The following is a 13847-nucleotide window of genomic DNA, read 5'->3' as shown; positions in this document are numbered from 1 at the left end:
ACAGGCTGAGAAAAACGCACGAGGCACCACTTCAAACGTTCTCTCCCGAAGTTCAAGCCAAAACGAATTTGGATTCCCCTCTAGCTGGGGAGCAAACAGGACTGTCAACCGGTCCCTGGCTGGCTTTTGTTTTTGCTCCAAGTTCATTGGGATCCTGGGAGGTGGACACTGTAGGAGCATCTTAGGGAATGGGCCCTTTCTCCCGGAGTCAGCCTTCCCGGAGGGAGCCGATGGGGCTCTTTGTCTCTCCAGTGAGAGTCCCCAGCTTTAAAGAGATCTTTAAAGTCATCGGGTCAAGTCTGTTCTGTGCTAAATGTCGTTTGATGGGAATCAGGTTATTTCTAATACGTGTGAGACTAGTAGGCATCAATGTGTTCACTGTAGATATCTCTGAGGAGACGTGTTATAATCAGTCTTTGTTTTCTTTGCTGTAATTTTCTCTATCTTCACATTTTTCTGTAGTGGACGTATCTTTTTATAATGACCTTTTATGATCTTCTGTGAGAAAGAACATCTGAACTGTTTCTGTTGGGCAGGGGTCTGGCTGGAGCCGGGATGGCTAGTGCGGGGGTGGGGCACGCAGGTTGTCGGGGAGGCCCAGGGCGGGCTGTGGCCTCAAGATGTCCCCTTGCTGCTCTGTGTCAGACTGGGGGCTTTTGCTGCCCTTGGCTCACCCTCTCCCCTCTGGTCTGACACGAGGGTTCCCAGGCTCACAGAGACAGCTGGAGCACGTGAGGAAGGCCCTGTGGGAGCTGGGATGGTTTGGGGACCCCTGGCTTCTGCTGCATCATCACCTATCTCTGGTTGTGCTTTCAGGTGACCCTCGAAGCAGGAGCCCTGCATCGGCCTCTCCTCTGAAGACTGTCGACTGCTGCTGCTGCCGCCAGCCTGTCCCCTGCCCAGGCCTGTCCCTGTGCTGCCTCTTAGCAGGTGAGGAAGTGACGTGTCCTGTCCGGGAGTGTCTTGGCCAGCAGTGCATGTGTGGGCCTGGAGGGAGGCAGGGCTGTCCACATCCTTGACGTGTGGCCAGGTCCTCACACCATCACTTTCTTCTCCTAGCAATTGTCACTGTCCTGTCCCCCTCTCCCACTCTCCATAGCAGATACAGGGCCCTTATGAGGTCTGTTTTACAAATTACCAACCACCTCACATTATCCCCCAGGTGAGTGGATATACCCCCCTTCTGGGGGAGCGGGGAAGGAGAACCCAGCCATCTCCATGGGTTGTTGGGTCTTGGCTGGGAAACCAAGCTGTGTCCTCCCCGTTAGGAAAAGAGATGTGATTCGGGCAAGCATCTTTGTTCAGCAACTCACTGTGGCAAAGGGGGGTGGGTCACAACACCCCACCCCACACCCACCCTGCAGTCTGAGCTGGTTGGTCCCTTCAGGCCAGGGGCCTGTGATCGCTGGCAAGAGCTGTCTTTCAGGCATTTTCCAGGGAGACAGACTGCAGCTCTGTGCCAACCGATCCTTATCCACAGCTCGTGGAGATGTCACGTTAGGGAGGATGGCAGAAAATGCACGATGATATCCACTCATCCAGAAATTCTAACCTCTGTCTGCTGAGTCAAATCAGATCAGCAACCCTGGGGATTGAACCACCTGGCGCTGCCCCACCCCCAGCTCTGAGCTGAGTTACGCACCACAAGATGCAGCCCATCAGAGCCTCCCTCTGAAGCCTGTCTGTGTGTGAGTGCATTCCTGTATGCTCGAGGAGAAAGCTGTCTGACCATGGCAGTGACAGAGCCCGTCCCCTGAGCAGTGGTATTATTTTCTCTTCTACCTTGTCTTCTAAAAAGCCAAGAGTCAGGGCCAGCCCGGTGGCATAGTGGTTAAGTTTCCACGCTCTGCTTCAGTGGCCTGGAGTTCTCAAGTTCAGATCCTGGGCATGGACCTACACACTGCTCATCAAGCCATGCTGTAGCAGTGTCCTACATACAAAATATAGGATGATTGGCATAGATGTTAGCTCAGCGACAATCTTCCTCAAGCAAAAAGAGGCAGATTGGCAATAAATGTTAGCTCAGGGCCCATCTTCCCACCAAGAAAAAAAAAAAGGCCAAGAGTCAAGTTAGAGGTGGACCAGTAGGCAGTATGCATGTTTAGCTTCATTCCATCTCTGCTTAGTCTCTACTTCCTTTCTTCTTCTTGAGTCAAGGTGGGGTAGACATACACACACGTATAGGGAGACAGACACTCATCAGTTCACATAGAAGTATGGTGTCTGGATAGTCTTGAAAAGGCACAGTGTTATTCAGATAGAACCTAAGAGGAGCCCGGTCAGGTGCGGGAGAGAGGACCTCAGAAACCTTCCCATGGGGTCAGATCTTTAAAAGACTCAATTGTCTTTAGCTCCAGTTGGCAAAAGCCATTTCCTTCTCCTGGGTTATGTTGCCTACCACAGAGGGTGGCCCCTCCCTGCCATCTCACTCCCAAGTCAGGCAAGGTTAGGATCACTCGAGGAGTGAGCCTGTCCTGGGAGAGCAGCATAGACCAAGTGTATGGGATAAAGTCCTACTGCTGCCCCAAAGGTCCCCCGAGGCTGAGGAAGGGGGACAAGCAGGGAGCAGCCCTGGGGAAATGCTTCCCTCCACTTCCACTAGAGAGCTCTGCGAAGCAAGTTATTTAACCTCCCTGAATATATTTCCATATTTGAAAAATAAGAGGATTGGACTTGAACCTCTAGGCTCCCTTCCAATATTAACATTCGGTGATTCAGAGCTTTGCTACTCAAAGTGTGGTCCACAGACCAGCAGCTTGGGAGCCTGTTGGACATGCAGAATCTTGGACCATACACAACCCACTCAATCAAAATCTGCATTTTATCAAGATCCCCAGGTATTCACTTGCTCATTAAATTTTTTAAAGCACTGATTTCGAGAATCCCAAAGGTCCATGGAACACCTTGCAAGGTAAGGACACACACCTGTTAAACTCTGATTTAGGCGGCTGGTCCATGTCTTATAACAAGGAAATTTTTATTTATTTATTTGTGAGGAAGTTTGTCACTGAGCTAACATCTGTGCCAGTCCTCTTCTATTTTATGTGGGACACTGCCACAGTGTGGCTTGATGAGTGGTGCTCAGTCTGCACCTGAGTTCTGAACCTGTGAACCCCGGGCTGCCGAAGTGGAGAGCGCAAACTTAACCACTACGCCACCAGCCAGCCCCTGAAACTTTTATTTTTTCAAAAATTGCCTGTGGACAAATGAAGCTGCCATCATGCTTCATCTGGGCCAGAGAGTCAGTACGTGCATGAAAAAATTCCCAAAGTGTGGCCTGCACACCAAGATACCAGGGGAGCCTCTTCACCCCTCCCTGTGCATCATTGGAAGCCACCGTCACCTGTGCGACCATGCCCGGCTGTCAGGTGTGAATGACTAGGCCTCATCAGAGTAGTTTCTCATTAGAGGGGGGGCTGGAATCTACAGCATATGCTTTCCTGTGGGACAGTTAGCATTACAGTGGTCTTTTCCTAGTCATGTGGCATCATTACATGTGCAGTCAGGGAGAATTTCATCCTCCTCCTAGAAAAACAAATTTATCCCAGGATAGGGGTGTTTGTGTGTATTATTATTTAAAAACATACTCCCAACATAAAGCCTACAAACTTTTTAGAAGGACAGCCAACTGAAATTAGTAATAAAAGAATTTTTTCCTGGGAAACGTGTGCCCCGAGCTGTAGATTGCTAGGGAAGCCGTATGAGAGTGGAGAGAGTCCTTAGCTAGGCTTCAAAGCTTTGAGCTGGGGTTCTAGAACCACAAATTTTGGCTGTGGAACCTTTGGCTATTGGCTTAATTTCTCTGAGTTCTGTTCTATCTGTACTTGCTGAACAAAACTTACTATGTTTTCCAACTTAATGGGCTACCGGAGGAATGAATGAGCAAATGTGTATGGAATGATTTAATTGCTAACAAAGCACCATACACATGTCGAGGTATTGCTTATGGTCGTGGGGGTGGTAAAGTACTCTGGGACCATCTGTTACCTTCTACTCCCTCTCCCCGGGCTGAGGAATTCTTTCCAGTCACTTCCATCACTAGGAAAGCATTCCTTTCTCTCATCCCAGGAGGGTTTGCTCCCGCGTGCCCTTGGGCTGGGACGGAGAAGCTGTAGGCGGTGGAAGAAGGGAGAAAGCCGAGGAGGGCTCTGCCTTCCTTCAGAAAAGCAGAGCTGGCAGGCCTTTCCCTTTGGCTGTTTCAGGGGCAGCAGAATGAAAGAGGGCATGTCCAACAACAGCACCACTAGCATCTCCCAAGCCAGGAAGGCTGTGGAGCAGCTGAAGATGGAAGCCTGTATGGACAGAGTGAAGGTAAGCACGCACAAGCCAATCTCCCCTTCAAAACCCAGCTCAGAACGTTCCTTCCATTTCCAAAGCAGCCTTGGGAGAGTTAATACGTCACCCAGCAGAGCATCCAGCCAACCTTGGCAGCTGTAACATTTACAAATGAATGTTTGCTTCAGAGTCCCGAGTGTGCCTAAGGATTCAAATGATGCAAAATACACAGTGTGCATGAATTCCGTGAGGGGTCTCCAAAAATAGACTCATATTCATCTCAGCCTTATTTAGCTCAGTTGTCATGCCAATAAGCGAGAAAGAGTTTAACAATGAGATCAATCATAGCTTTTCTGCCTGATCCAATGACTTTGAGGTTAGACAACATCGGATATTTTGACAGGGGTGCTATTGGGAGTGAAGCATTGAACCATGCACCGTGTTTGTCAAATGTTCCCTTGGGGAAAGTGAAGAAGGTACCAGCCACCTCCCACAGTGTTCATTTCACTGATAAGCGTAGATCTCTTCATGCTGGGAGAGCTGAAGCAAGATGAAGCCACCTATTCTCCAGATGCCACCTTACAAGTGAGCAGGAGGCCAGGCAAAGCGTGTGGCTCTGAAATGCAGTCTGGGTTCACTGACCATAATAGAGCTGGAACCCCGTCAGGAATCTGACACCAGGAAACTCAAGTCCAGTGTATCTGTGGTCTTTGGGGACACAAAGCCAGGGATCCACCCAGGCACCTGGGATTCAAAAGAGACAGAATCCATGGGGCAATGGGAGACTCCTAAAGCCTTCTGTTGGCGGAGCAAGCAGTCCGTCCTTGAGGCTCCCATCACTGAGACCTCTCCTCATACTAGAGTCATGGCCAGATGGCACCAGCCTCTGCCTCCATAACGATAGTTATCCCCTTCCCCTGGGGCTGTAGGTCATGCACTTTGCGAGGAGGCCGTAAACATGCACAGAAATTGACATGACAGTATGTGAAGCAAGGAAGGAGTACGGTACACTACAAAGTGGTATAAGTGGACCAGTATTTCTCGAGCATCTACATCTTGCACATACTGAACCAACTACAGACCTTGATCTCTAGACTAGAGGAGGAAGCAGGAAACCCAACAATTCTAAAACAGGGCGAGCCCCAGTAGTATAGAAAAGGATTTAAGAATGAGTGCTGCAGACGTTCAGTGCTCCAGTGGTTCAAAGACAGGGCCCACGTCTGCTCGGGGATGAGGACTGTGGTGAGACCCACTCTTTTGATGACCATCCCTGAGCACCCACTCTGCACTAGGCGTGGTTCTGGGATATAAACGTGGACAGAATGCTCCTCTCCATATCACTCAGAGAAGGCTTCTGGGAGCTGGGAGCTGGTTCTGAGGTGATTGATATTGGAGGGGAAGGCAAGGCTGGTGTGAGCTCATGGCTCACGTTGGGCAGTGGAACCTGAGGGAAGAGCTGCCGGTTGTGCTGGGAAGGCAGCTTTAGGGGGTGCTGTGTACACAGGTAGAGATCATAAAAATGAGTGGGCGTGAAGCCTAGACCATGAGGTGAACTGTCAACAATAGGTAAAGATGTCAGAGGCCAGGAGGCAGGTGAAGCTGCTGAAGTAATGGGGAAAGGCAGAGAGGGGAAGCAAGCGGGTGTGGTATGGAGCAGAGAGCAAAGGTGGGATGGGAGAGGCAAATGCACCAAGAAATTTGGCAGAACTTAGAGGGTAAATGTGGGAGACACTAGGGAGAAAGGAGTTAGAACCCAAGTTTTAAGCTCCACAGCCAGGGAACTGGAAAGACAGTGGGCACTAGTTTTGGCAATAGGAGAGTTCCCATGCTGGTGAATTCTACTTTGGCAAGGAAGATAAATTCTGTAATAACAGACCCTCACCTATGATAGTCACCACCCTAGCAGTCATTGTGGGGACCTGCTGTCCCCATGGATGAAGGGCTCTTCAAGAGTCAGTAAGGGCACATGCACAGTCTCTGAAAGGAGGAGAAGTCGTAAGCCAACTCAAAGCCAAGTTCATTACTCAGATGGTATTCAGAGGGGTGGGCGGTCCTGTTCCTGTGGTGACTGTTAGGGAAATGTGGCTCCTTGATCCCAGGGCAGGGCCTCCTGGAGGCATCTTCAGATGCTGTGGTGATTCCATGGAGCAGGCCAGTGACAGCACCGTCAGGTTGCGTGCAGAGCTGGCAGAGTTTTGTCATTAAAGATGATCCCGGGTGCCTTTGGGGAGAGGCGGCCCTGAGGAGCTGCGTCCTTGCAGTAGCTGCAGTCACACAGGTTTGGTTTTGTTTTATTCTAGCTCACACAACTTTGAACATTTATTTATGTTTTAAAAATTGCAGTAAAATACATATAACATATAAGTTGCCATTATAACCATTTTTAAATGTACAATTCCGTAGCATTAAGTACAATCAAAATGCTGTGCAGCCATCACCACCACCCTTCTCCAGAACTTTTTCATTATCTCAAACAGAAACTCTACCCGTTAAATGCTAACTCCTCATTCCCCCTTCCCCAGCCCCTGGCAATCTCTATTCTACTTTCTCTCTCTGTGAATTTGACTATTCTAGTAACCTCATCCATATAAGTGGAATCACAGAATATTTGTCCTTTTGCATGTGGCTTATTTCACTTAACATATGTCTTCAAGGTTCACCCACATTGCAGCATGTGTCAGAATTTCATTCCTTTTATGACCGAGTAACATTCCATTCTATGTATGCACCTTTTATTTATCCATTCATCCGTTGATGGACATTTGGGTTGTTTCTGCCTTTTGGCTATTGTGAATAAGGCGCTGTGAACTTTGGCTTGCAAGAGTTTTGAGCCTCTGCTTTCAATTCTTTGGAGTATATACCCAGAAGTGGGATCACTGGATCGGATGGGAATTCTATGTTCAACTTTTTGAGGAAGCACCACACTGTTTTCCATAGCAGCTGCCACAATTTACATTCCCCCCCAGCAATGCACAAGGGTTCCAGTTTCTCCACATCCTTGCGAATACCTATTTTCCTTTTTTTTTTTTTTTTGTAATAACCATCCTAATAGATGTAAAGCTCACACATGGTTTTAAGCACTAGACACTCCTTGCTTTAGGGCACAGTGGGGCTGTGGGAGAAAAATCTACTTGATTCAACTCTTGGCAAAAAAAAGGTATGTATTGATGTCAATTAGCCAGACAATAAAACAGAATGTGGAAAGAAAGGGAAGCCATCAAAGACACTCCAAATTGATCTTGTTAAGGGCCTTGAGGAGGGAGGAAAGAGGAAGAGTCACCAAGGAGAGGAAGTGGCCTTTCTAGAGGGGTGAGAAGTCACTTCAGGAGAGGAAGAAGGAGAAAGGGACCCTGGACAGTAGGTGACAGAGGGATGCCACACGGAAGGAGAAGAGGAGCAGCTCATAGAGTTCACTGATCTCATACAAACTGTGAAGAGAATGCCAGGTCCACATGAGGGGAAGAAGACAGAATGCGGAAAAGGAGAGTGTGCAGTGCCTTTCACTGGGCCCCAGAGAGAGGGAAGAACAAGATGGAGGGGAAACAGCTGGAGGTTCCATGGAAGAAATAATTGCAATTACGAGTCCCACAGAGCTGGCTCCCAGGTGGAAACAGGACAGATGGGGACCCAGTGGACAGCCCAGGCTAGGGCAGCTATCAGGCAAGAAACCAGAAAGGAGCCCCGTGGCCAGCATGGTATGCAGCCCCCTGCAAGCCCGCCCCTGGGCTCTGTAGTTTACCATGCTTGGAAGAGTGTCTAGCGGGGAAGGAAGGAAGAAAGGATGGCATTTGCAGCTTATGAGAATAAAGGATAAGTCTGTTAAGGGGGAGAGAAGGGGAAAAATAACCACATTAAGCAGCTGTTTGGGTTGACAAGGTAAGAAAAGTAAAAGTGTGAACTCAGAGAGGTTTGGGCATGGAAGAAAAATGTTGCCGAAATACCCATCATCTTGAGGTCCTGTGTGTCCCCCCAAAACATCATCTGCACAAAATCACTAGTGCCAGTGTAGCCTTTGCTCCAGATTTTGTCAGGGACAGAGAAGGGAGGCCTTCCGCCGCATGGCCTGCAGCCAGACCTCACGCCCACACAGCTGGGCGCACAGACCCTCCCCCACACAGCCTTGGCACCCTTCTTGCCCCCTCCCTGCCTTCATTCAGTTAATGTTTGCCAAGTACCTTCCCCCTCAGCCTTCTCCCCAAATTACTGCCCATCCTCTCCCCCAGCAGCCATGCAGCTCTTCTCCATCCTGCCCAGAAGCTCATGGCATTTCCCAACAAACATGGGGGTTCCTCTTTGAGAACCACGTCAGCTGCTAAAACGAATGCAGATGTTCTCCGCGTATCAGAAGCACAAAGAAGATTCAACATAGGACCTGTATGGCCTCCCCAAAAGCAAAACTCCCAGGAAATTATACTTAGGATCCTAAAGGAGAAGTAAAGAGCATGTAAAAGATGACTATTTTGGAAACTATTTTGGTCCTCAGGGAAAGAATGCCATCACAGCCTTATTCTTTTTCTCACCCATTAGAGGCTCAAACAATATAAAATTCTATCAGGAAAGTACATATATGACATTGATCACCAAATAGGCAAAATTTGTTGAGCAATTATGGCAGATAGGAGCTGAGCAAAGTATAAGAGGCTTGAGTAGAGAAGATGGTCTCCAGAGCCGGCATGTGCAGGCTTAGGGAAGAGTTCCGTGGCAGAGACGGCGTCATCCCATTGGGGAGGCACAGAGGTCTTGAGTGGCCAGGACACAGGCTCTCAGGAGTGCTTCCGGGGGCTGCCTCTCCATTTGCCACCCCTTAGGGTACCCCTGTCCCCCTGCCCCAAAGGAAAAAGAATCACTGACATTGGGCCAATCCCATGGGCTGTGAGCTGTGGAGATGGATGGACAACCATGAGCAAACCAATAACTCTTGGCCAGAGACCAGGAAACAGCTGACAGAGTCACCAAAGAAAACCGGCCAAGGGGGCCGGTCTGGTGGTGCAGCGTTTGAGTGCGCACATTCTGCTTCTGCAGCCTAGGGTTTGCCGGTTAGGGTCCCGGGTGCGGACATGGTGCCGCTTGGCAAGCCACGCTGTGGCAGGCATCCCACATATAAAGTAGAGGAAGATGGGCACGGATGTGAGCTCAGGGCCAGCCTTCGTCTGCAAAAAGAGGAGACTTGGCGGCACATGTTAGCTCAGGGCTAATCTTGCTCAAAAAAAAAAAGGAAAAGAAAACCGGCCAAGCACCATTATACTCAGTCTCTCTCGTTTGTCCTATGGCCTTTGATAGGAAACTTAAACATCTGTAGGGTGTGCTAACAATGCCTAAAAGGGCTGCCCTTAGGCTGAGATTAATTTTGTCAACACAGGCTTTCTTTGCTGACTGTTGACAGATCAACCCATTCTATATCAGCCTGCATTCTACAGACTGCTAAAAAAAAAATGAGGGAAGGAAAAGAAAAATGTCAGGTGATGAATGCACTAAAAGTTAAACCCCGAGAGATGGCGGCAAAAGTGGGTACCTGGCAATCAGACCAGTGCTGAAAGGTATGGACATAAAAGGAAAGAGATTATATCATGACAGATAATGACAGCTGTTCACAATCCTTCTCCATAAAAGTTAAGAAAATTTTGGAGAAAACAGTTTGAAAAGGGGGAATAACTTTAGGGGAAAAAAGGAATATTCCCATTTACTGTTTGACAGTGAGGTTTTATAATTTGGTGCTCAGAAAGGAGAATACGTGATCAAAACATCTTTTAGTCAGGGAAAATTGAATTTACAAGTGCTCGAGAGATATCTTATATATACTCTACTTAGTCTGTTCAGAATTTTTTTCAAGCCATCAATATACGGGCGTGAGTCAGATATATACCCCAGCATGTGGCATACTTAAGGCTCCTCAAAGAAAGAGCAGAACGTCAGGAGCTTGAAGTGAGAATGTGAGAAAATATGATCTTTATCTGGGAGCTTTGATTTTGGCTTTGAAAATAATGCTACTTCTCTGTTCATAAAAATGATACTAATTTGTCTTAGAAAATTTTGGAAAATATAGAACAGTATAAAGAAGAAAATTTAAATGATCCATAACCACTACATTTTCATGTTTCTCCATCTAGCTGTTTGTACATTTTTCTTTTTATAAAATTGTAGTTATAATGTACATTTTTTACTTTTTGCAACCTGATTTATCACTGAACAGTGTATTGTGATTCTGTATCCAGGTCAATAAATACTGTCCTAAAATATCATTTTTAATGTCTGTTTTCGCCATCATCTGATATACAATAATTTATTTAACTGGTCTCCTATCCTTGGACATTTCCATTATTTCTAATTTTTTAGTATTATTTTTTAAATAGCAATGCAGCAAGCTCTGGGAGATGAAATTTACACATATCTCATTGTTTCTTTAAAGTAAATTCCTACAGACTAAAAATTGCTTAGTCAAGGGATGTATTATATTCTAAAGTGTTTGAATTGGTAGCAAATTTCCCTTTGAGCAGTGGCACCAGTTTATACTCTTGCCAGCAATATATAAGTGTCTGTCTCCTCAAACTCTCCCCAAAACCATTCAAGCCAGAGTAATTTGATAGATAATCATAATAGTAATAGTAATGGTTAACATTTATTGAGGGCTTACTATCTGCTATTCTGAAAAGTTTATGTTAAATTCACTCTATTCTCATGAAAGTTCTACGAGTAGGTACTACTAACATTCCCATTTTGCAGAGGAGGAGACTGAGTTCTGTAGAGATTAAGTAACTTCCTCAAGATCAGGCACCTAGAAAGTGGTGGTAGCACAGGGACAGGAAACCAGGGGTCTGACTCCTGAGCCGTCACTCTTAACCTCTATGCCGCACTATCTCCTGATTGCTGATTCCCCATTATTTTCACGTGTGTTTCATTGACTCTTATTGTGGTTACACTAATTTCATAGGTTAAATTCTTCTTTTGTGAATTGCCTATTCCTGCCTTGGCCTAACTTTCTATTGTGGCGCTTAGCTTTTTCTTATTGATTAGTAAGAGTTTCTTGCGTATTATGTTACAAATAGTTTTCCCAGTTTGTTGTCTGCCTTTTAATGTAGTCTTTGATTATTTTTGATGTCCCAGTGTTTTAAATTTTTACAGCCAAAACTATCACTATTTCTTGGTGGATTCCTTTGCTTTATACTTAGGCCTTCCCACACTGAAATTACATAAACATTCACCTATATTTTTTTCTAGTTCTTGTATTTCATTTTTTATGTTTAACTATCTAATCCATCAAAATCTGTTTTCTTGGTTAGCTAAGAATCAAGGTAAGAATTTCTTCAAAGTATTCTTTTTCAAAATTTAAACCAATCCATAATTAACAACGTGTAGTTCCCCCTCTGGATGTGAATTGACTCTGTTCTCCCCGCCTTTGAGCAGACGCTAGCTACTCCAGGGTATTTCTGTTCCTACCTCTGGTCATTCATCTCCGTCTCCATTTCCACCTGCCATGTTAGTGCTCTCCGCCTTCAGTATTCTATCCCTAGCCCAGTTCTCTTTTAATCTGTCAGGGTCTCATTGAGTGAACTCATCCCCTCCTGGAAACTTTTTATCTACCTGTACCTCCAGCCCCACCGCTGAGCTTTTGTTCTATATATCTCAAGGCCTACTGGTCAGTCCCCCAAAGCCTTAAAACCAGCACATCCAAAACTGACCTTTTCTATTCCATCCTGTCTTTTTTTGTATTCTCTGTCTCTTTTGGTTATACCACCATCCACGCAGCCTCTCACACCAAAACTGTCTTTTTTTTTAAGATTTTTTATTTTTCCTTTTTCTCCCCAAAGCTCCCTGGTACATAGTTGTGTATTTTTAGTTGTGGGTCCTCCTAGTTGTGGCATGTGGGATGCTGCCTCAGCATGGCTTGATGAGTAGTGCCATGTCCGCACCCAGGATTCAAACCAGTGAAACCCTGGGCTGCCGAAGCAGAGCACGCAAACTTAACCACTCGGCCACAGGGTCGGCCCCAGAACTGTCTTTTATCCCACATATCTAATATATTTTCACATCCTACCAGGTTTGCTCCCTGAACATTTCTGTGATATATCCCCTCATCTCCATGCTCACGGTCACATTTATTGCCTGGCCAACTGCAGAAGCTGTAGGTGGTTGATCTGCCTCTAGTCTTGCCCCTTTCAGATTCATCCTTTTCCTTTCTTTAAATTAGTCTAATGTAAAAGTCTGACTGTGTATTCCTCTACTTAAAACTCAGCCATGGATAAAGTATGAGCTCCGTAGCATGGCATAAAGACTCTGGATTCAGCCCACTTGTTATATTTAGGAACTATTAATACTCCTCTAGCCTCACCTCCTAGTACTCCCTTCCACTCATCCACACATATTTTCTCCAGCAATTTCTTGAATATGCCGTGCTGTAACATGCTCTTTTGCGTTTTCACATGATGTGGAAGGTTTTTCTTCCTCTGCCTGGAAAATATAGCAAATAAAACACTAATAAAGCATTCACTGAGGAAGAAGTCTTCCAGAAAGCCAGAGAAAACTTTAGATAACTGCTTCATAGTCTCAAAAAAAGGTAACATAAACAGAGAATCTATGAAACCCTAGCTCAAAGGGGAGGTAAAATAGTGAGTTGAAAAGGGAGGTAGAAAAGCTAAGGAAAGAGTTTGAAGAGGGATGGGAAACACCATTCAAAGGAGCAAAGAGTGGAACGTATGCTGTAGAAAACCAAATAAATGACTTGGAAGACAGGCTTCAGAAAACCACACGGGAAGCAGGAGAAAAAGATGAAGAGTCGGATCAAAGCAGTTAGAGAGTGGGTGATAGAGATGAAGACTGACAGCGACATGCCAGCATTTAGATGCCAATGTTCCTGGCAGAGAGAACAAATGGAATAGAAAATGCTCTTAAGGGATATAATACGAAAAGGTTCATTAAATAAAGAAAAGCTTGAATCTGCAGATCCAAACAGCTCATCATATTCCGGGAAAGAATATAATAGAAAATGATTAACCCCGAGACACACATATTGCTGAGGTTACTTAATCTCAAAAGTAAAGAAACCCTATGAATATACAGGCTGAGAAGCAGTCATTTAGGACAAGTACACCTAACTTAACATGTGTCAGGTGCTTGAGTCCTCACACCAGCCCTGAGAGATTGATCCCAGGACCCAATTCTCAGACAAGAAAACCGAGGCCCTCAGTTGAGGAGACGAAGTGGGGATACCAACCCAGGACCTCGAGTCTCATCATTAAACTAGTGCCCCACCTACAAAGGGCAGAAATATCAGTCTGGACAATACTGCACCTCTCTTCAGAAGATGCCAGCCTAAAATTCTGTAAAAATGATAAACTTTTGCAAAGAATTCTCTACCTATCCAAGTGGCCATTTATGTCCTAAACAACATAAATATATTCTCAATTATGCAGAAAGTTAAATATAAGGCGAGTAGTGCTTCTTTTCTTCAGCGAAATTATTTCATTTTGTACAATTGAATTTCACTAAAGGAGATACCCAAATGCATGATTTGTGTGAATTACACATAATATATATTAAGACTATAAGAAAGTTTGTGGGGAGATTCCCACTAGGTC

The 13847-nt window shown here is 45.8% G+C and overlaps 1 protein-coding gene across 1 annotated transcript in view; it reads left to right on the top strand.

Annotated features, from left to right (window-relative positions):
- The window catches only part of GNG4 (G protein subunit gamma 4), a 64445-nt gene that overhangs the window by 33303 nt on the left and 17295 nt on the right, over positions 1-13847 (top strand). The window contains exons 2-3 of the mRNA XM_046654375.1: positions 817-930; positions 4203-4311. Coding sequence (XP_046510331.1) covers positions 4213-4311 — 99 coding nt within the window. The 5' untranslated portion in view covers positions 817-930; positions 4203-4212. The remainder of the gene's footprint in view (positions 1-816; positions 931-4202; positions 4312-13847) is intronic.

Source organism: Equus quagga, chromosome 2 (assembly GCF_021613505.1).
Source record: "Equus quagga isolate Etosha38 chromosome 2, UCLA_HA_Equagga_1.0, whole genome shotgun sequence".
Lineage (NCBI taxonomy): Eukaryota > Metazoa > Chordata > Mammalia > Perissodactyla > Equidae > Equus > Equus quagga.
The sequence above is the reverse complement of the archived record's forward strand: the minus strand, read 5'-3'. Positions and strand labels throughout refer to the sequence as shown.